This window comes from Sporobolomyces koalae (assembly GCF_050403365.1).
Source record: "Sporobolomyces koalae JCM15063 DNA, S_koalae_JCM15063T_v1_ctg5, whole genome shotgun sequence".
Classification (NCBI taxonomy): domain Eukaryota; kingdom Fungi; phylum Basidiomycota; class Microbotryomycetes; order Sporidiobolales; family Sporidiobolaceae; genus Sporobolomyces; species Sporobolomyces koalae.
In genome coordinates, this window is record NW_027481766.1 from 651,260 (window position 1) to 670,031 (window position 18,772).

Genomic DNA, 18,772 nt, shown 5'->3' on the forward strand with positions numbered 1-18,772 from the left:
CCCTCGCGAGCGATCGCGCACACCGTCCGCGAACATTGTTCCAGCCCGTCTTTGCTCGCATCGGAATTCGTCAGACTAGCCTCGCAAGTGGCACGTCAGAGCGAACACCCTTGATCACGCTCGTCTCGAGGTTGATCCAGCCCATCCTCCGCACGTCGACACGATGGCAGAGCGCAGACCGCCTCCTCCTCGGGCGCCAGAGTACGAGCAGTACCCGCCACCGCGCGAGTACGATCGGAGACCGCCGCCCCCGCTGGCTCCGCCGGCAGGTGATTACCGCCGAGGACCTCCTCCCCCGTTGAGTCCTGGGGCGAGGTACGACTCGCGAGAGTTTCCTCCACCGAGAAGATACGACGACTACCGAGGACCTCCTGCCGAACCGTATGACAGTGCGTTTCAGGATCTCTTCCTCAGCGTTCGGTCGATTCTCTCACTCGTAACTGACGGACGAACGACGTTGATCAGATCGTAGCAAACGAAGACGTTCGCTGTCTCCACCTCCTCCGCGCCGAGACTACCACGAACGCGATTACCGTGTGTCTCTCTTTGCTCTAAATCGGTTCAGTGAATGTTCTTTGCAACGAGGACTGACGCAACTGTTTCGGTCATCTCGAACCAGCTCCACGAGATGATTACCGCGGCGGACCTCGAGGAGATTACCCTCCGAGACCGCATTCCCCTCCCTACCGCGGTTACCCCGAAGGTCACTACCGCGGAGGACCTCCTCCTCCTTCTGGTGGCTACTACCATGGTGCTCCACCCCCTCCCGAACCGTCAGTTTCAAATCTCGCCTATCCAATTAGGGCATATCTCGAAGACAAGAACCAGTTATTGATGTCGATCCGGTTTGGGCTAACGGCGAATTCCGAAACTACAGTGAACCTGAAGCACCGCATCACTTGCCCTACATTGTCACGCACCGATACTTTTCCGATTGGTTCACTCGCTCGAACCCTCCTGCGTTGGGAACTTCGACCGAGGCGCTCGAACTCGCGTGGAAAAAGTACCTCGCCGAATACACGCGCAGGAGTTTGAGACCCCAGTTTGACGAACTCAAATCGATGCACTGGTTTCAAGAAAAGTACGAACCTGGACCCGAGAGGGAACTGGAACGAGAAACGAGACGAGTCGAGACGACGAAAGGGAGGAGGAACGAGTGGTGCGAGTTGGCCGAACAAGGACAGTGGCAATCCGTCACGAACGAGTTTGGTCAGTCTGAAATAGCCTTGGGTTCCAATGGGGAAAGCGTCGACTGACTAGTCGTTCCCTTGAATGTGCTGCTCGTAGACGAGGAAGCAGTCAAACCGACCGAGTCGGCACCAAACGAGGACAAGAACGGCGATACGACCATGACAGCTGATTCAGCAACAAATGTTGAAGGTCGCGATGTCACCGACCAAAAACCTCTGACCGTGTTGGCAGACGGGGTCGTTCCGAAATCTGCCGAGACTGTGCAAATCCCGGCAAGACCATATCGAATCGTAATCACCTCGGTACCGACTACTGTCGCCTACTCTGATCTACACGCCGTACGCTCGTCGTTTTGCCCATGCTCTCTCAAATTGCTCGACTGATCGCGTCTCGGGGTTTTTTTTTCCTTCTTTTCCGGCGAGGTGTCGTTCAGGTGTTTGCACCACTTGAAGGCTTCGTGAGATTGGTCTCGGGAGATGGTCAACCGTTCGAGAATTGGGTGCGCAAGTTGTGGGTCACGTTTGATACGGACGAGCATGCATCTCAAGCCCTCGAAACGCTCAAGGAAACCTCGGTCAGTCCTGCCCCTTGCACCGGCTTCGAAGGTTCAGGCTTCTGACTTGTTTCCGAGTCTGCTTTCCAGATTGGAGAATACAAGCTCGTGTTGACGAAACAAGATCAAGCGAGTGAGGAAAAAATCAGGGCGGCACCTGCTGCCATGTCTGCTCCAGATCGTATCAAGAGTGATCTCGCGACGCTCGAAAGCATTATCGAATTCCTCGAGAAAGGTGAAGAAGAGGTCGTCAAGAAGGGGAGTCAAGTGATTCAAACGATGCGAGAAACCTGGTCGAAGCAAGTCGAAGAGAAAAAGACCAAGGGCGAGGATGTTACCCAGGACGAACTCGATCACGCAAGTCTTTTTTCTGCTTCTCCGTCGCATAGACAAGCAGTGCTGACGTTCGGAGTTTGTTATCGTATGCGTGCGCGATGGGGAAAACAGAACCGAAAGGCGCTCGATCTCAACTTGCACTACCTGCGCTTCGCTTTTCACACTTGCTACTACTGTGCGACTCGATGTCAATCGGCAGAAGCACTCGAGAGTGTCTGCCCTCGGCACGTGCGAAGATCAGGTGCTTCACAGCGTGAGTCACTCGATGTTCCATCTCGTTCGATCGCGATAGTCTCTTTCTCTGACAGCAGATCCCTTTGTCGCCTTCTCGGATTCAGCAACGGATGTCGCTTATGTGATTGGGCTCGATGAGAAAATTCCGCTACTTGATGATCCCGACAAGATTGACTTGAGGGACTTTGGCGCCGAACTCAAAGAAGAGTACGTTTTATTCAATCCTGTCTGAGCACTATGTACTCCCCAAAGCATCGAGCTGATGGTTGTCAACGGTATCGCGTCATTGATTCGATTCAGGGTCCTGTTCAGTCTGTGTTCACCTCACATCAAGACGGAAGAGGAGGGCAAATTCCGCTGCAAAGAGTGCAACAAGTTGTTCTCGGCAAGAAAGTTTGTCGAGAAACACATTGTGACGAAACACGGACAGTTTGTCAACGACGCGTTGCACCAGGTTCGTTCGGTTTTACCCCTTTTTTTTTCCTTCTCCGGAGGCGGCAACGATCAGAGAGATCGCGCGTTAATGGCTGAGCTATCTATTACATTGCGCCGTGTAGGTTCAATTCTTTAACAATTTCATCCTCGATCCGGCGCACCACCCGCTCGCCGACTTTCAACGAATGAACTTCTTGCCTTCGTTGATCAAACCGATTGCGCCGTTGCAACCTCCTCCTCCACTCGCGGATCGTATCGGAGGTCGTCACCACCGTTCGAATGGGTCGTCGACTCCGGACAAACGTCAGAAACGAGATGGACCTCCTCCTCCACCTCCGAAAGGAGCGAGTCTTGACCCGAGAGCCGCGAGGGTCCCAAGTTCGTATGCCGATCTCGACGGTGCTCCTGGTGGCGGACCCGATGTCGTTGCGCTGCCGTACTAAGGAACAAACGTGACCACCGGCAACCCCGCAGCTTGGCGAAGGAGGATGATAGATAGAAATCGGGTCCTTCCTCTTTCCAAGACGAAACAGAAAAGAAACGTACAGCTGTCCCGTATGTCGATCAGATAACCAGAGAGCGGAACTTGTGAGAGAGAGAATGAGAGACGTCAATTTTGGCCTTGGTCGTGTTGGCCTCCACATGGCCCGCTTGCGGCAGCGGGGAGAGAAAACCCCTCGATCTTTCCAACCACCACATCTCGATACCGCAGAACTCAATGTCTGACACTACTGGAAAGGTTTGTCCGATCAGCTGCACCCCCTTCTGTGATCCGTCTGACTCCCCCAGTGTTGGCCTTTCAATTAGGTCATCACCTGCAAAGCCGGTTCGTTTCCTCTCTCTCGTATACTACAAGCCCCGAACTGAAACGGTGACCCTCATGTCTGCTCGTCCCGGATCATTGTAGCCGTCGCGTGGGAAGCGGGTAAACCCGTCTCGATTGAAGAGATCACGGTCGATCCTCCTCAAGCGAACGAAGTTCGTATCAAGGTCCTCTACAACGCCTTGTGCCACACTGTGAGTTAGATCAACTCTGCTATTCACGGATCGATTTCGGACTCCCAAATTGATGCTGCGGTCATCCTGCTTTTCAGGATTTGTTCACGGTAACACTCTAGTTCATTCTTTCTCGACGCCTGAATTCGCAGGTATTCATATCTTTCTTCCTTTCTAGCTCTCGGGACAAGATCCCGAAGGTGCGTTCCCGATCGTACTCGGACACGAGGGAGGAGGTATCGTCGAATCGATCGGAGAAGGCGTCACGGACGTCAAAGTCGGAGACCATGTCGTACCCGTTAGTCTCTTCTTTTTGTCACCGGACAAGACAGAAACGTTTCCAACTGATGTTTGTATTATTTGGTTCTAATGTTTCTAGTTGTACACTGCCGAATGCCGCGAGTGCAAGTTTTGCAAATCGGGCAAAACCAACTTGTGTGGTTCTGTCCGTGCGACTCAAGGGAAAGGAGTCATGCCCGATGGCACGGGGAGGTTCCATTGCAAGGGCAAGGACTTGTTGCACTTTATGGGATGTTCGACGTTCTCGCAGTACACGGTCGTACACAAGTACTCGGTCGTGGCGATTCAAGACAAGGCACCGCTTGACAAGGCGTGCTTGTTGGGTTGTGGACTCACTACCGGTTACGGAGCTGCGTGCGCAAACATTTCTTTCTTCTGAGAATCCCCCCGGACGACTCGCAAGCGCGAGAAATGCGCGACGACTGAGAGACTGACCACTGTTTACAAAAATTACGACAGGACCAAGACGGCAAACGTTCAAGAAGGGGACAATGTCGCGATCTTTGGATTGGGCGCGGTCGGACTCGCGGTGATCCAAGGATGTCGCGTACGCAAAGTGAAACAGATCATTGCGGTCGACACGAACCCGTCCAAGGAGGAATGGGCTCGCAAGATGGGTGCGACCGATTTCATCAACCCGAAAGATTTGCCCGAGGGGAAATCGATCGTCGATGTGCTCGTCGAAAAGACGGATGGAGGATGTGACCACACCTTGTGCGTTTTTGAAGTATATCATTTACTCTGGGGAGCAGGCATACTAAAGGTTTGTCGTGTTTAGTGATTGCACCGGAAACACGACGGTCATGCGTCAAGCTCTCGAAGCTTGCCACAAAGGTGGGTTCCACCTCTTTTTGCTTTGCTCGGCAATTTCGTCAGTCTTAACTGACACGAGCTCGTGTATCGCGTGCCAGGATGGGGAGTTTCCACGATCATCGGTGTCGCCGCCGCGGGTCAAGAAATCTCGACTCGTCCGTTCCAGCTCGTGACTGGTCGCAGGTGGCAAGGCAGTGCGTTTGGAGGAGTCAAAGGTCGCACCGAGTACGAAACGAGTTTCGCTTCCACCACAGAAAGGATCGACCTGATCAAGAGACAGAGAAATAGCTGACTCGAGATTCTCTTTCTTTCGTACGACCAGGTTGCCTGGACTTGTCGACGATTACTTGCAAGGCAAGCTCACGGTCGATGACTATGTCACGCACACGGTCAGTTCTCGATTCTTGTGACTGAGCCTGCTCGGCGAGCGGATTCCCGAGGCTGACGCGCAACTGCAATTTGATGGCAGACCACGCTCGACGAAATCTCGAAGGGATTCGACTACATGCACCAAGGCTCGTGCATCCGCTGCGTGGTGGACATGTGGGCGTAACCCTAATCCACAAAGGAGACAGCGACATTGGATACTTGAAATTGAAATTCCCCTTTGTAGTCGAGATTAGAAAAAAGTTCCAAAGTCGCGAGAGACAACTCGCTCGCCTCGCGTTCTCGACTCACGATCCCGTCCAGTGCCAGCGTTCGCGTCTCGGTCCAACAGTTCGAGCTTCCAACGAACCGCCGTCGTCCAGCTCGCCCTGCCTCTCGAGCCCGCGTGAATCGTGGTCATCTTTGACGGTTCATCTCTGAACTCGCCCTTCACTGCCCCCTCTTGCACCACCCTCGCTCGCTTCAATCACGATGGTTGCCGCCCTTACGAGTGCTGCTGCGGACCAGCTCCTGCCGCGCGTCGTCGAGAACCTCGACCGACACTTGGTTTTGCCTTTGCTCGACTTTCTCGAGAGTCGCGACAAGTACTCGCACCAAGAGATCCTCAAAGCCAAGATCGACCTCTTGGCCAAGACCAACATGGTCACCTACGTCGAGGGCATGCAGCGCGAGTTGGAGGGCAAGACCGACTCGGAGAAGGTTCAAGGTGAACAAGGTGAACTTGCTTGCTCTCCCCTTCTCTCTCTCTCTCTACACGGTGTAGACCTAGTAAAGTAATCGGTATTGATGCGTCCATTCAATCTGGCAGAGTTCCGCAAGCGCGAGCAAGAAGTCGTCAAGACCCTCAACGATCTCCAGGCGCAGGCTCAGGGCATCATGGAGACCATCTCGAAACCTGAAGTCGTGTCGGCCCTCCGTCAAGACAAGCAACACAACTTGACCTACCTGAAAGAGAACCACGGTGTACGCCCCTTCTTTTGTCTCTCTTGCTCTCATACTTCCCTTGCTCTCTAGCACTGTGGTTCTGACCTCTTTTACCGCTGGTATGATCCGGGATGTCCCCCTCTTTACAGGTCACTCTCGACCAAATCGCGTACCTATACAAGTTTGGTCAATTCCAGTACTCGATCGGACACTACGCCGGCGCGTCCGACTACCTGTACCACTTCCGCGTCCTCTCGACCGATTCGGCTCTCGTCCTGTCGGCCATGTGGGGAAAACTCGCCGCCGACATCCTCGAAGGATCTTGGGACGCCGCGCTCGAGGAACTCGCCGGCCTGCGCGAGTTCATTGACCAACGTGGATCGAACGGACCTGGAGGACCTCTCGTCGCACTGCAGCAACGCACGTGGTGGCTTCACTGGTCCCTGTTTGTGTACTTCAACCACCCGAACGGACGCGAGGCGCTCCTCGAATCGTGGTTGAACCAAAACTACCTCAACACGCTCCAAACCTCGGCACCGTGGCTCTTGCGATACCTCGTCGCGGCAGTCGTCATCTCGCGCAAATCGACTTTGCGCTCTTCGACCACTTCGTCGACGGCACGTTCGCGTGAGGCCGTGCGTGACGTTGTCCGCGCGCTCGAACAGGAACAGTACCAGTACTCGGACGCCGTGACTGAATTCCTACGCAAGCTGTACGGTCAAGTCGATTTCGAAGGTGCACGACAAGAGATGGCTCAGGCGGCTGGAGGCGTCCTCGAGGATGATTTCTTCCTCGAACAATTCAAGGACGAGTTTGTCGAGAACGCGAGGTTCCTCGTCTCGGAAGCCTACTGCAAAATTCACCACCGCATCGATATCGGGTGGGGCTTGTTCTTCTTTGATCACTTTTCTCATGAGCCGTTAGCTGATTGTTTTGGGGCATCGTTTAGCGAACTTTCGGATCGCCTCGGTATGACCCGTGAAGAGGGTGAGAGGTGGATCGTTGACCTCGTCCGTGACGCTCGTCTCGACGCCAAGATCGATCTCAAACAAGTGAGCTTTTCTTCTCTCCGGACCTCCTTGGACTCGCTCGAGATCGCCAGAAACTGACCCTGTTTTGTTTTTTTCCGGAACGTACAGAATATCGTCCAGATGAACCACGCCGACACGCCCGTGTACCAGACTGTGATTGAAAAGTCTCGTGGACTCTTGTTCCGATCGCAAGCGATCGCATCCGCCATCGAGATCCGTGCCGGTACGCGTCCTCGTTTCCTATTCTCTCCTTGAAATCTGTGCTGACTCGCCATTGAAACATTCGCGCTAGCTGGAGGAGCTGTCGACCGTGATCAACACCGAGTAGGAGGTAGGGGAGGACGTGGAGGACGTGGAGGTTCGAGTCGAGGTGGAGGACCGGGACGAACGGGAGGAGGTTCGAACCGACCATCAGGAGGGGACGACAAGGGTGCTACCGATGCCCCCACACCGTCAACCGAAGCCTGAATGACTTTTTGAAAAAAAGGGATCTCTGGGTGAAAGCTATCTCCCCTCTTATTGAATCCTATCCTCCTACCTGCTTTTTTTCTTTCTTCCTGCTTTCATTCCGATTGTACACTTGTAGATTGGGGCTATCGGCAACCAGTTTTCTCTCTCTTCTCTCTCTTTTTCTCTCTTCTCTTCTTTTCTCGGGAGCGGGAACGGGAGAATCTATCGACCATGCAAATTTGACGGCGTTTTTTTGTGTCTTGACTGCCGTATACGACCAAGAGAATGGGATATCCAAGATTTATCAAACCTCAAGCGTAGAGAGGGCAACGTCACTCGCATGTATCCCATTTGGGCGCAGCAGGTCGTTCCAAAGTAAGCTCGAACGCCTGTTCTTCTGATCCTCTTCTTTATCAAACAAGATCTCGCAAGGCTCTCGGAAAGCAGCTCTTTGGGACATCAGGAAGAAGAAGAAGAAAAAGGTAAGCTACCGTAGACAAGTCTGTTCTGATCCACTTTGGGCGAGCGGAAATTATTCCAGTTGCAAGTATTGAGAAGATCCGATTTCGAGAAAACTCCTTCAACTCCGAGAGAAAGAGTTACGATCGACGAACCCCAACATCACAGACAAATCTGTACTCGACAATATTGTGCCTTTTCCGTTGATCATGATCCGCTCAAACCGTCTCCGAGATTTAGTACATATGTGCATCTCGCGAATTCATTGCAAGCTTTCGACATCTACTGTTCTTCCGATTCACCGTGGCAAGCGTCCCGCCAACTTCATCGCTACAATTCCGGCATCTCGGGGTGCACCTTCGCATCCTGCTCTGGCTTGAATCACCTTCCACGACTTTGTCTTCTTGGCATTTTCCCAATTCTTGACCACGTAATTCAACACTAACTCTTGAACGTCGGGGTAAGAATACGAAACATCGGAGAAAAGCTCGTAAAGCACTCCAGAGATCGTAAGTTGGTGCGCATAGTTTTCCAATGCGAGCTTGGCGAGGTCATGTAGCTCGAGGAGGTGAGCGAGGCGATAGACGGAGCGAGGAGATGCGACCGTGAACTCCTCTGTTTGGGGTCGATCGCGTAGGGCCTTGACCGCCGCAGTTCTTGCAGCTCGGGCTTGTGCAGTGTCGCTGTTGCCGATTTCCTTGTAAAACGTCGAGCGAATCGGAGCGAATTCGATGACCTCGGTTGAAATCCAGACCAAGACTGCAAAGTAGGTTGAATGGGCCGTATCCGTCACGTTGACCACCTTGACGCCAGAAGGAACGGGGATGTTCGTCTTTTTGGCAGTCTCCTCCTCGGGTTTGCCATCGTCCTCCGCATCCGAATCATCGAACGTGTATGGAAAATGTGGATTCACAGGGTGAGCCGTCATGGTAGATCCAGATCCTTCGGCAAAGCCGGACGAGAGCAACGAGCGGAAGAACGGCGAGGCCTTGGTGAGAACTCTCGAGCTGGCCCAGATTCGCTTCGACGACTTGGAAAAATTGAGACAGACGTCCTGCGGTTGACAGTCGCTCAGGGATGCTATATGGAGAAACATGCGTCAGACGAGCAACACAACAAGTCCTGGAGAGCGTATCCGCGACGAGTCCGATGACAGGATTGGTCACTTGGGCCACATCGAAACGGATGGTGACTTGGACGTGCTCGTCCCAGGACTCGATCTGGGGCCCGAACAAGGTCGCTTGAGGGGAAAAGGGAAACGCGCAATTTTCCAGGTTGATTGTCCAAATCGATTTGTTCTGGCCAGATTTGAGAGAGCCCGGAGAGATCACTATCGACCCCTTCTTGACATGGAGAGGTTTTGGGTTGATCGCTTGAGCGCAAGCGTTCCACCTCAGAACATAGTTGTAAGCGGGCCCGTTGAACTCTAAATAAAAGTTCCAGGGACTGAGTTGGGCACAGTCGATCCGCGCTGACGCATACGTGAACTCCTCCTCGAAGTCGTTCCACTGCCTCGACATGGAAACGGTCTCAGATCTCAGTGTGTTCAATGAGCATCTGCAAAAGCGGGCCTCGAGCTCAGTGAGGCCGAGCCTGGGGCGAACCGGCAGCATCCTGACGGATGCATCATCAAGCTCAGCTCACCGCAGAGTATGAAGGTGTCCCCGAGATGTGCGAAGCGAGTTTGAAGGTGGAAGGGGGCCAACCAAGAGATCTGGCGTCATCGACGCGCACAAACCGCTCCCTTTCTGTTTGCCGCGTGTGCAAACTCCTGTCCTTCCGAGATAAGCTCCTGCATTCCTTGGACTTTCTGCCCCAAGTGGCCAGACCCTGAACTTTTCTGAGTAGGGACAGAGGAGAAAGAGATAGGAAGGGACAAACAATACGATCCAGCAGCTCGGGCTGGAGCGCGAGTGTTCCAAGAAGGAGCTAATTAGGCCTTAGCTTGAGCTTGCGCCCTGATCAACAGCTATACAGTGTTGCTAAGCTCCCAGACAAATCAAGGCCTTGGGGATAAGGGCTGAAATGTGTACTCGCTCGGAGCCGCCAATCGGGTTGGACAACCGACTCTTGTATCCTGACAGGAGAGGCCTGACAGGAGAGGGGAGTTCAAGTCTTGACGATTCCGACGACAACGCCCGTTTCGCGAGAAGATGAGCCGACGGAAGAGAAGAAACAGGCAGTCCTTTCTTTCTCTCTGTACCACCGCAGGAAACAGTCCCAATCTCTCTGCCCAGATGATTGCTGAATCCGGGAGAGGAACCAGAAAGATGGGAAAAACACAAGGAGTTTTGGATTGGAATGGCATAGCAGCAACGTTTACTCCTTGGTCTTGACGGAACCACGGAGGAGACCAGTACGACGAGCAGCAATGAGACCGGCCTGTTTGACAACAAAGAAATCGAGATCAGACTGGTCCATAAAGAGGGGATAAAAGCGTATATGCCTACCTTTTGTCCAGAAACGGCTTGGCGCGAGATAGTAGAAGCTTTACCAATGTGCTAAAGAGGAGGCAGAAAGAATGATCAGCCGGCAGCTCGAATAAATGCAAATTCGAGACGAGGTGAGCTTACTTGGTGGTTACCTCCTCCGTGACTGCCCGACAGAACGAAAAGAGCAAGTCAGTACAACTATGGCATGGGACCAGAGGCGATTTGCGAAAATCTATAAGAGATGAAACTTGAACTGACGGGTGATCAACGCTGCGGAACGAAAGAGCAGAAACGAGTCAGCCACTGAGGAGAAAATCGGAAACAGGCAAAGGGAAACGCACGGGTTCATGGCAACACCACGGGTCTTGGGGAAGTTGTTCTTCTTGGCCTTGGCGGCGTGGAAGGCACGACCAGCCTTGAGCATAGGCTTGTCGATACGTCCTCCACCAGCGACGATACCGATCGTGGCACGGGCGTCGTTCTTGACCGACTTCTTGGCTCCCGAAGGGAGACGGATGCGGGTGCGTCCAGTGTCGACGTCGTGTCCGATGACGGTGGCGTAGTTGCCCGAGGTACGCGCGAGCGCTCCACGGTCACCAGCCTGCTCCTCGACGTTGCACACGATGGTACCTTCGGGGAGCTGCGAGAGGGGGAGAACGTTGCCGACGGCGAGCGAAGCCTTCTTGCCGCAGAAGACGAAGGCACCGGTCGAGAGACCCTCGGTAGCGACGAAGGTCTCGGTGCGCATCTTGTAGCGGTACGGGTCGCGGAAGACGACACGGGCGAGGGGAGCACCACTGTCATCAGAAAGAGATCAGTTCTCGGATTCATTCAGCCTGGGTTTGAAAGACGACTAACCGTCCAGAGTCGTGGACAATCTCCTTGACCAAACCACGGATGTAACCGTTGCGCTCGGCAAAGTCGAGCGCACGGAGCTTGGCGGGCGCAACTCGGTGGTGAGTGTGCGCTCGGAAGATTCCTCCGGATTTACGCTGGTTGCGAATGACTGTTCACGTGCGACGGGAATGGATCAGACGGGACGAGTCTCGAGAAGCGGGAACCAGAGGGAGGAAAGGTCCAACTTACCACGTCCCATCTTTCACTGCTCGACAAGGTACACACACCACCGGGAGGACACGAGGGACGGAGAACGAGAGGGAGAGGAGGGAGGGGACGAGGGGGCAAGAGTGGACGAAGGCGGGAAAAAAACAGGGTCAGCAACTCGCACCTCGAACTCGCTCTGGGCTTGCCCTGATCCCTCCTGGCCTACGAGCCTGTACTCCTGCTCGACTGACAGACCTCCTCGACCTCTCGCTCGATGTCGAGAGCGCTCGAGTGGGCGCGGTGTCGCGATTCGTTTCGTCTTTTCCCATCTCTCAATCCCTTCCCTCTTCTCGCTGTCTGGCTCCGTTGGGTCGGGCTAGTCGGGTCGCGTTCGGTACGTAGCTCGTAGGTCGACAGGTAGGTGGCGTTCTCGTAGCTTACAAATTTGGCGGCGAACGGGAAGGCGAAGCGGAAAGCGAGCCTGCGTCTTCGCGCGGGAATTTTTTACACCCACCGCCAGTCTCCCTCTACCTCAATTACAATTCAATCGTTATCTTGAATTCCTTTTTCCTTCATTTGCTTTACAGCATCAACTCCCGCTTGCCAATCTTCGTTTCTTCCCTCATCCTGTTTCTTCAGGACCAGCGCCTCTACAAGTATTGCCGAAGCTTGCACATCGAGCTGCACTCGCGAGTCAAAGGGTCGCTTTTTTCCGGTTCAAGGGAGGTTTCCACGGTTCTCCCCCCGAGCTCGGTCGAATATCATTTTCACGCGCTTGCGCGAGAATTTCCTCCCGTGAATTCCAACTTCCGATGCTTGATGCAATTCGAAAGCATCACTATTGAAAAGACATTATGGTCGTGGGAGCTGAACAGAGAAATGTTTTAGACAAGATATCTTTTTCCAATTTTCGAGATTTCGAAAGTATTTCTTCTGTCCCAAGACCATCTATATGGAGCGAGGGAAGAAGTGAAAAGGGGGTGAAGCACAGAACAACAAGAGAAAGAGAGATAGAGATCATGGTTTTATAAGAAAAGAGGGAAGGCGATGTTGCGAGGGGATAATCTATGCAATGATGAAACGAGAAGAACCGAGGCCTGCGGGGTTGTGTTTTCCCTCGATCTACGAGAACAACCTCTTCTCGAACGAGTGCAATCCGTGCACGCCTCCCTCGAGTTGAGCCGAAGCGGTACGCAACTCGAACCGCAGTTGACCGTTGTACGCGAGTTCTTGCATGTCGGCGATCGAACGCGTACCCATGTCTTGCAGAGAGTGTTGAAGACCGGCGTACAGGTACGGGATGAACTTGCGAAGCGAACCCTTGTCCTGAACGGCACCCGCGACTCCTTGCGCGACTCGCACGGCATCACCTTCCGAGAAGTACCTCGAAGTGGCCGCGTTGTCGACTTCGTCAGGTTTCGTTTGGTTCTTGTTCGTACCGGCGTCCATCGCGTCGATCGAACCCATACCACGGTACTTCTTGAGGCGCTTGCCTTCGTTGTAGAAGAACTCTCCAGGAGATTCGGTCGTACCGGCCAAAAGTCCTCCCATCATGACGGCCGAAGCTCCGAGCGCGAGCGCCTTGGCAATGTGACCGACGTTCGAGATACCTCCATCGGCGATGACGGGGACTCCGAATTGACGCGCAAACTCGGCGACCGCGAACACGGCAGTCGCTTGAGGGCGACCGACGGCGGTAACTTCTTGCGTGATGCAGATCGAACCCGATCCCATACCGACTCGGAGTCCATCGGCACCGGCGTGGATCAAGACGGCGGCTTGTTCACGCGTAACGACGTTGCCGGCAATGACCTCGAGGTCGGGGAACTCTTGCTTGATCCATTGGATCATCTCGATCTGGTAGGTCGAGTTTCCCTGGGACGAGTCGAGCACAACGACGTCGAGTCCAGCTTCGACGAGGAGGCGGAGACGGTCGCGGTCGGGAGCACGGGTACCGATCGCGGCAGCGCACAAGAGTTGCTTCGTCGAGGGTTGCTTCGACGCGAGCGGGTAGTCCTTGTTCTTGAGCAAGTCGGAACGGGCGAGGAGCGCAACGAGGTGACCGTCCTGGTCGAGGATCGGCAGTTTGCCCTTCTTCGAGTCTCGGAGGATCGTGTTGGCTTGTTCGAGCGTCGTGCCAGCACGAGCGGTGACGAGGTCGGCACCCTTGGTCATGACCGTGTCGAGCGTCGCGTTGTCGGGACGGAACTGGATGTCACGGCCGGTAACGATACCGACGAGCTTTGATCCGAGCTTGCCGTTCTCTGTGATGTACAAAACACGAGCAATGTCAGTTCTGATCACGATCTCTGAACATTTTCCGAGGTTGACGAAAGAGGACGGGGAGGGTCGACAAAATCAGAGGTGTCACAAAGGACGTTACTCGCTTCTCCACATGGTTGAAAACGAGTGATCAAACTCAATTCGGTAGAACGAAGGAAATAGATGGGTTGCTCATCACGTATATGTGTGTGCGGGAGGTGTGGGATTCGGGAGGAAAGAAGTGGCGAACGAGACTGACCGGTGATGGGAATACCGCAGAATCCGTGCTTGTCCTTGATCGCCCACACGTCAGCGACCGTGTTGGTCGGCTTGAGGCACAGCGGGTCGGTGATGAAGCCGTTCTCGAACTTCTTGACGGCGTGCACCATCTCGGCTTGGAGTTGGGGCGACACGTTGTGGTGAATGACTCCGAGACCTCCGAGGAGAGCCATCGCGATGGCCATCTCGGTCTCGGTGACGGTGTCCATAGGGGACGAAAGGAACGGAGTCTTGAGGACGGTCTTCTTGGTCACGCGCGATTCGGTCGAGACGACGGAAGCGGGGAAATCGATGTGACCAGGCAAGACGAGGAAATCCTGTGCAGTCGAGCAAGTCTTGCGTCAGTCATCGACGACCTTTGAGCGACAGGAGCCGGAGAGAAGAAGCGCATACGTTGTAGGTGAGACCTCCTTGCTTGGTCGAGTCCATGAGCTCGCGAACCGAGAGACCGTCGCCCCTCGAGTACGTCTCGAGGTGCTTGAGAGCGTTGGCAGGGTCAAGGAAAGGCATCACGGCGGGTAGCTGGAGACAATGTGCGTCGAAAAAGGTCGAGACGAGTCAAGCGCAGATCGAGAGGCAGCAAAGACGGGACGCGGCGGAACATGGGCGGGGTCGGCACGACAGGTCAGTTGGACGGTCATGGAATGCGCGCTGGGCAAAAGGTTACTCACCGGCGGTGGGCGTGTTCCGTACCAAGAAGAAAAAAAAAGGAGACGCCGGAAATTTCGGGGTCAGTCTCTCGGCGGGGTAATCATGCACCTCCCCTGAGTCGCACCTTCTCTCGTCCTCGTCTCATCTCGTCTTCCCCCTCGGAGATCATTCCGAACCCTCAACCCCCCTTCTCGCACCCACTCTTGTCTCGCAATGCCCTCTGCGACTGGCATTCCGCAAGGACAGCGCGAAGCGAGGATCCACTCGCACTCGCACATCAAAGGACTCGGGTTGGACGATGATGGCTTCGCTCAGAACAACCGCGGTGGATTTGTAGGACAGCGCGCCGCACGGGAAGCGTGTGGACTCGTCCTGTCCTTGATCCAGTCGCGCCGGTTCTCGGGACGCGCCCTGTTGCTCGCGGGTGCACCGGGAACGGGCAAGACCGCCCTCGCCCTCGCGATCGCTCAAGAACTCGGTCAAAAGGTCCCGTTCTGTCCCATGGTTGGATCCGAAGTGTTCAGTTCCGAAGTGAAAAAGACCGAAGTCTTGATGGAGAACTTTCGTCGCGCGATCGGACTGCGCGTCAAGGAGACGAAAGAGGTGTACGAGGGAGAGGTGACCGAGTTGACCCCGGCCGAAACCGAGAACCCGCTGTCCGGGTACGGCAAGACCATCTCGCACGTAATCGTCGCCCTCAAGACCGTCAAAGGCACGAAGCAGCTCCGCCTCGACCCGAGCATCTACGAGAGTATCCAGAAGGAACGCGTCACCGTTGGAGACGTCATTTACATTGAAGCAAACACGGGAGCAGTCAAGGTCAGTCGTCTTGTCCAAACGTCCATTAGAAGACAAATCGCGAACCTCGATTTTGATTTTCTTCGTTTTTGACAGCGAGTGGGAAGATCTGATGCGTACGCGACCGAGTACGACCTCGAAGCGGAAGAGTACGTGCCGTTACCGAAAGGCGACGTGCACAAGAAGAAGGAGATTGTGCAGGACGTGACCCTGCACGACCTCGACATGGCCAATGCGCGCCCTCAGGGTGGACAGGACATCATGAGCGTCATGGGACAACTCGTCAAGGGACGCAGGACGGAAGTGACGGACAAGCTGCGAGCCGAGATCAACAAGGTCGTCAACAGCTACATCGAGCAGGGCATTGCCGAGTTGATCCCAGGAGTTCTCTTCATCGACGAGGTATGCCTATTGATCTCTCTCCCTCTCTCTCATATGACTCTTTCCGGTGTCCTGACTCTGGTATATCTCGCGCGACAGGTTCACATGCTCGATATCGAAGCGTTCACGTACTTGAACCGCGCGCTCGAATCGACCATCTCGCCGCACGTGATCCTCGCCACGAACCGAGGGTTGACGACAATCCGGGGTACCGAGAACGAACCCGGATCTGGGCACGCTGGAGGAGAAGGGATCGTTTCGCCGCACGGTATCCCGATCGACTTGTTGGACCGGTGCATGATTGTCCGGACGATGCCGTACTCGAGGGAAGAGATCAAGACGGTCGTGCAGACGAGGCTCAAGGTTGAAGGCTTGTCGATTCAGGAAGACGCACTCGAAAAACTCGCAGACGATGGAGTTCGAACTTCGCTCCGGTTCGTCTTGCCTCTCTCCTCCCTCTCTCTGTCTCTCTCTCTTTCGACGATTTCGTTGACCTCTTTGCAAATGTCTCACAGGTATGCGCTGCAATTGTTGACGCCAGCTTCGATCCTGTCGAAACTTCAAAACCGGACCGAGATCACGCTCGAAGACGTTGGAGAAACCGATTCTCTATTCCTCGATGCCAAGTCTTCAGCCCAGATGTTGCACACAGGTCGACATGGACAGTACATGCGATGATGATGAAAAGAAAATTATTACGTTGGCTTTTCCACTGGAACAGCGTATTCATGAAAACCTCGTTTGCAAAACGAGCGAGAGGGCTGGAATGAATCTTGCGCACAACTGAGAGAAGAGACTATTAGTTATCAAATATCTCATGATTCTCTCGCTCGCTCATGGGGAGCCCTTGTTCTCCGCGATACGAGGACAAGAACACTCATTGCAAACTCGGTTTGCGAGCGATCCAAAATTCGCAGTCGTACGAGAACCTGTTCGAGGGCGAGTCAGGACAGTCTGTGCTTGTAAAACTTCGCATTCACACGAGCAAGAGTCGATGTATGAAGACTTGGGACTTGCGTGTACATTCCCAACTCGTCCGCCGTGTAATTGACCCGGTTCAAAGTCCGTCTCTGTTCAAGCTTGAACCCAATCTTTTCAGCTGCACGTATCACTTCTTCGAGTCTATCCGAAAGAGAAAGATCAGAATCATGGTGATCACTTCGGAAGAGGAGCGGAAAACTGACGGTAGTTCCATTCCTGGATTCCCGTAATACAACAGTGGACCTTCGTTGATCCAGATCCCGTTTGGTTTCAACAATCTCCAGATCGTTTCGAAATAGTCGAGCAAATTTGAAGCCTGAGCAAATTCAATGTCAATTTTTGCAATACAGAGATGAGCGGAGGAAAGGAGAAGAGCTTGCAGTATCGATGAAAAACAATGTCACGATGGCATCGAACGACTCGTCCTGAGTGAACAAGGTCAAAAAGTCCCCTTGTTCGAACTCGAGCTTGACGTCTTTTCGAGGCACAACGTCGGGAAACGTGACACTTCTCAACAGATTGTCGGCAGTGCGTTGGTGCGAGAACGAGTGCACGTAAGGATACACGCGATGTTGGTTCTCGGTATGAGTGCGATAGAAGACGAGATCGGTTCCAAGCGACATGAAGTGCGAAAAGTCGTTCGCGACCGTTCTGAATCCTTTTCGGTTTTGATAGAAACGAAAAGTCGACAACATTCAGTTACCGCTTGGAGAATTGAAGCAACGTCGAGCTTACCCGATACAGAGATCTCGTACGCGAGGCGACCAAGCCCACATCCTGGTACGAGCACTCGTTTGGTCTCGGGAGCCGGAAATTCTCGATTCAATGCTTCGAGAATGGGTGGGAACAGTGCTTCGCGTTCAGAGCGACCTGCTTCACTCCAGTCTCTCACAAAATGCTTGAGTGTCTATTGACCATGCAAGAATTGGGGATTCGACATTGCAGTAGAGAAACCAAGATCAGTTAAAACTAGACGCGAACATTTCTGAAAGTCGAGGGTTCTGGACAAGCGGACCTCTACAACCCTCCCGCTTTCGGTTCGTAGTTTGCTCCTGAACCCATATGGTACTCCTTGACGTCTAGCCCGCTCCAATCCGATCGCGGCGAGTTCGTCTGTCAGGGTCGAGTTGGATTCGATCGCATCTTCCGCACGTAAGAGTGTCTGCTCCCATCCGAGCGTTCGACCGATCCGTCGATGGCGATGTGGCATGCGTTCAAACGCGAGCAGCTTGCGATCGATCGCGAGTTGTTGATCTCGCGAGTACGCCGAGTACGAACTGATCGAGATGGCCAAGTTCGAAGGTTCCTCGAACGCTGAGGGCAAGGGTATCCGACCCAGCAATCGAGTGATTGGACGTACTGCGAGTCGGTGTAGGCGTCGCAAGAGTCGAGTAGGCGGCGCGAGAGTCAGAACTGCTACCACCGAGAACAAGGCGATCGTGAGCAGCAGGGGTACCAGGACTGGCTTCGAGGGTCGTATTGGCGGGTCGACAGGTCTTGTCGTCATGCTTGTCCGAGTGAGCGTGTACAAGGTGAGAGATCCGGGAGCGATAAATCATGGTTAATTTGTGATGAGTCCATTCTCAGGGAATCCTCTACGCCAGGACTGTAGCACGAGCAGCTAGTAGATAACTCGACACTTTATGCGCGCCAGCAGCGCAACAAGCAATTGATGCCAAAAGAAACGGTTAATGACTCTCGGACCTCGAAATTTCTCTGCTCTTTCTTTTTCGATCCTTTTTTGGACCGCCTTTCCTCGACACAATAAATCCAATCTAACGCTACCACTGTTGATCCATTGAGTCCAATTTTCTCTGTAGCGACCGCTTAGATTT

The 18,772-nt window shown here is 53.9% G+C and overlaps 8 protein-coding genes across 8 annotated transcripts; 4 read left to right on the forward strand and 4 right to left on the reverse strand.

The window, feature by feature from the left end:
• Nucleotides 1-163: 163 nt before the first annotated feature.
• JCM15063_006064 (uncharacterized protein) lies at nucleotides 164-3,192 on the forward strand (the record flags this gene model as incomplete). Its single annotated transcript, XM_076676820.1, has 10 exons — nucleotides 164-389; nucleotides 466-534; nucleotides 620-773; nucleotides 878-1,209; nucleotides 1,288-1,529; nucleotides 1,625-1,765; nucleotides 1,835-2,333; nucleotides 2,389-2,521; nucleotides 2,615-2,768; nucleotides 2,872-3,192. The coding sequence occupies 10 exons, from the start codon at nucleotides 164-166 to the stop codon at nucleotides 3,190-3,192; spliced, it is 2,271 nt and encodes a 756-aa protein (XP_076536279.1).
• Nucleotides 3,193-3,467: 275 nt separating this feature from the next.
• On the forward strand, nucleotides 3,468-5,411 carry SFA1 (bifunctional alcohol dehydrogenase/S-(hydroxymethyl)glutathione dehydrogenase; the record flags this gene model as incomplete). The annotated part of the gene is made up of 11 exons (XM_076676821.1): nucleotides 3,468-3,488; nucleotides 3,557-3,575; nucleotides 3,657-3,766; nucleotides 3,844-3,855; nucleotides 3,924-4,043; nucleotides 4,125-4,399; nucleotides 4,505-4,759; nucleotides 4,824-4,879; nucleotides 4,957-5,083; nucleotides 5,181-5,247; nucleotides 5,328-5,411. 11 exons carry the CDS (start codon nucleotides 3,468-3,470, stop codon nucleotides 5,409-5,411), a joined length of 1,146 nt encoding a protein of 381 aa, XP_076536280.1.
• Nucleotides 5,412-5,716: 305 nt separating this feature from the next.
• JCM15063_006066 (eukaryotic translation initiation factor 3 subunit E) lies at nucleotides 5,717-7,668 on the forward strand (the record flags this gene model as incomplete). The annotated part of the gene is made up of 6 exons (XM_076676822.1): nucleotides 5,717-5,960; nucleotides 6,054-6,208; nucleotides 6,319-7,049; nucleotides 7,119-7,221; nucleotides 7,309-7,423; nucleotides 7,493-7,668. The coding sequence occupies 6 exons, from the start codon at nucleotides 5,717-5,719 to the stop codon at nucleotides 7,666-7,668; spliced, it is 1,524 nt and encodes a 507-aa protein (XP_076536281.1).
• A 739-nt stretch (nucleotides 7,669-8,407) lies between these two features.
• On the reverse strand, nucleotides 8,408-9,205 carry JCM15063_006067 (uncharacterized protein; the record flags this gene model as incomplete). Its single annotated transcript, XM_076676823.1, has 1 exon — nucleotides 8,408-9,205. The coding sequence occupies one exon, from the start codon at nucleotides 9,203-9,205 to the stop codon at nucleotides 8,408-8,410; it is 798 nt and encodes a 265-aa protein (XP_076536282.1).
• Nucleotides 9,206-10,428: 1,223 nt separating this feature from the next.
• Nucleotides 10,429-11,637, reverse strand: JCM15063_006068 (uncharacterized protein; the record flags this gene model as incomplete). Its single annotated transcript, XM_076676824.1, has 7 exons — nucleotides 10,429-10,491; nucleotides 10,560-10,610; nucleotides 10,683-10,704; nucleotides 10,800-10,811; nucleotides 10,883-11,338; nucleotides 11,400-11,547; nucleotides 11,628-11,637. The coding sequence occupies 7 exons, from the start codon at nucleotides 11,635-11,637 to the stop codon at nucleotides 10,429-10,431; spliced, it is 762 nt and encodes a 253-aa protein (XP_076536283.1).
• A 1,070-nt stretch (nucleotides 11,638-12,707) lies between these two features.
• On the reverse strand, nucleotides 12,708-14,636 carry JCM15063_006069 (IMPDH/GMPR family protein; the record flags this gene model as incomplete). Its single annotated transcript, XM_076676825.1, has 3 exons — nucleotides 12,708-13,849; nucleotides 14,107-14,443; nucleotides 14,520-14,636. 3 exons carry the CDS (start codon nucleotides 14,634-14,636, stop codon nucleotides 12,708-12,710), a joined length of 1,596 nt encoding a protein of 531 aa, XP_076536284.1.
• Nucleotides 14,637-14,990: 354 nt separating this feature from the next.
• RVB1 (RuvB family ATP-dependent DNA helicase pontin) lies at nucleotides 14,991-16,634 on the forward strand (the record flags this gene model as incomplete). Its single annotated transcript, XM_076676826.1, has 4 exons — nucleotides 14,991-15,596; nucleotides 15,672-15,977; nucleotides 16,056-16,390; nucleotides 16,472-16,634. The coding sequence occupies 4 exons, from the start codon at nucleotides 14,991-14,993 to the stop codon at nucleotides 16,632-16,634; spliced, it is 1,410 nt and encodes a 469-aa protein (XP_076536285.1).
• A 199-nt stretch (nucleotides 16,635-16,833) lies between these two features.
• On the reverse strand, nucleotides 16,834-18,444 carry JCM15063_006071 (uncharacterized protein; the record flags this gene model as incomplete). The annotated part of the gene is made up of 6 exons (XM_076676827.1): nucleotides 16,834-16,885; nucleotides 16,974-17,078; nucleotides 17,141-17,253; nucleotides 17,318-17,595; nucleotides 17,673-17,844; nucleotides 17,953-18,444. The coding sequence occupies 6 exons, from the start codon at nucleotides 18,442-18,444 to the stop codon at nucleotides 16,834-16,836; spliced, it is 1,212 nt and encodes a 403-aa protein (XP_076536286.1).
• Between the last annotated feature and the right edge of the window lie 328 nt (nucleotides 18,445-18,772).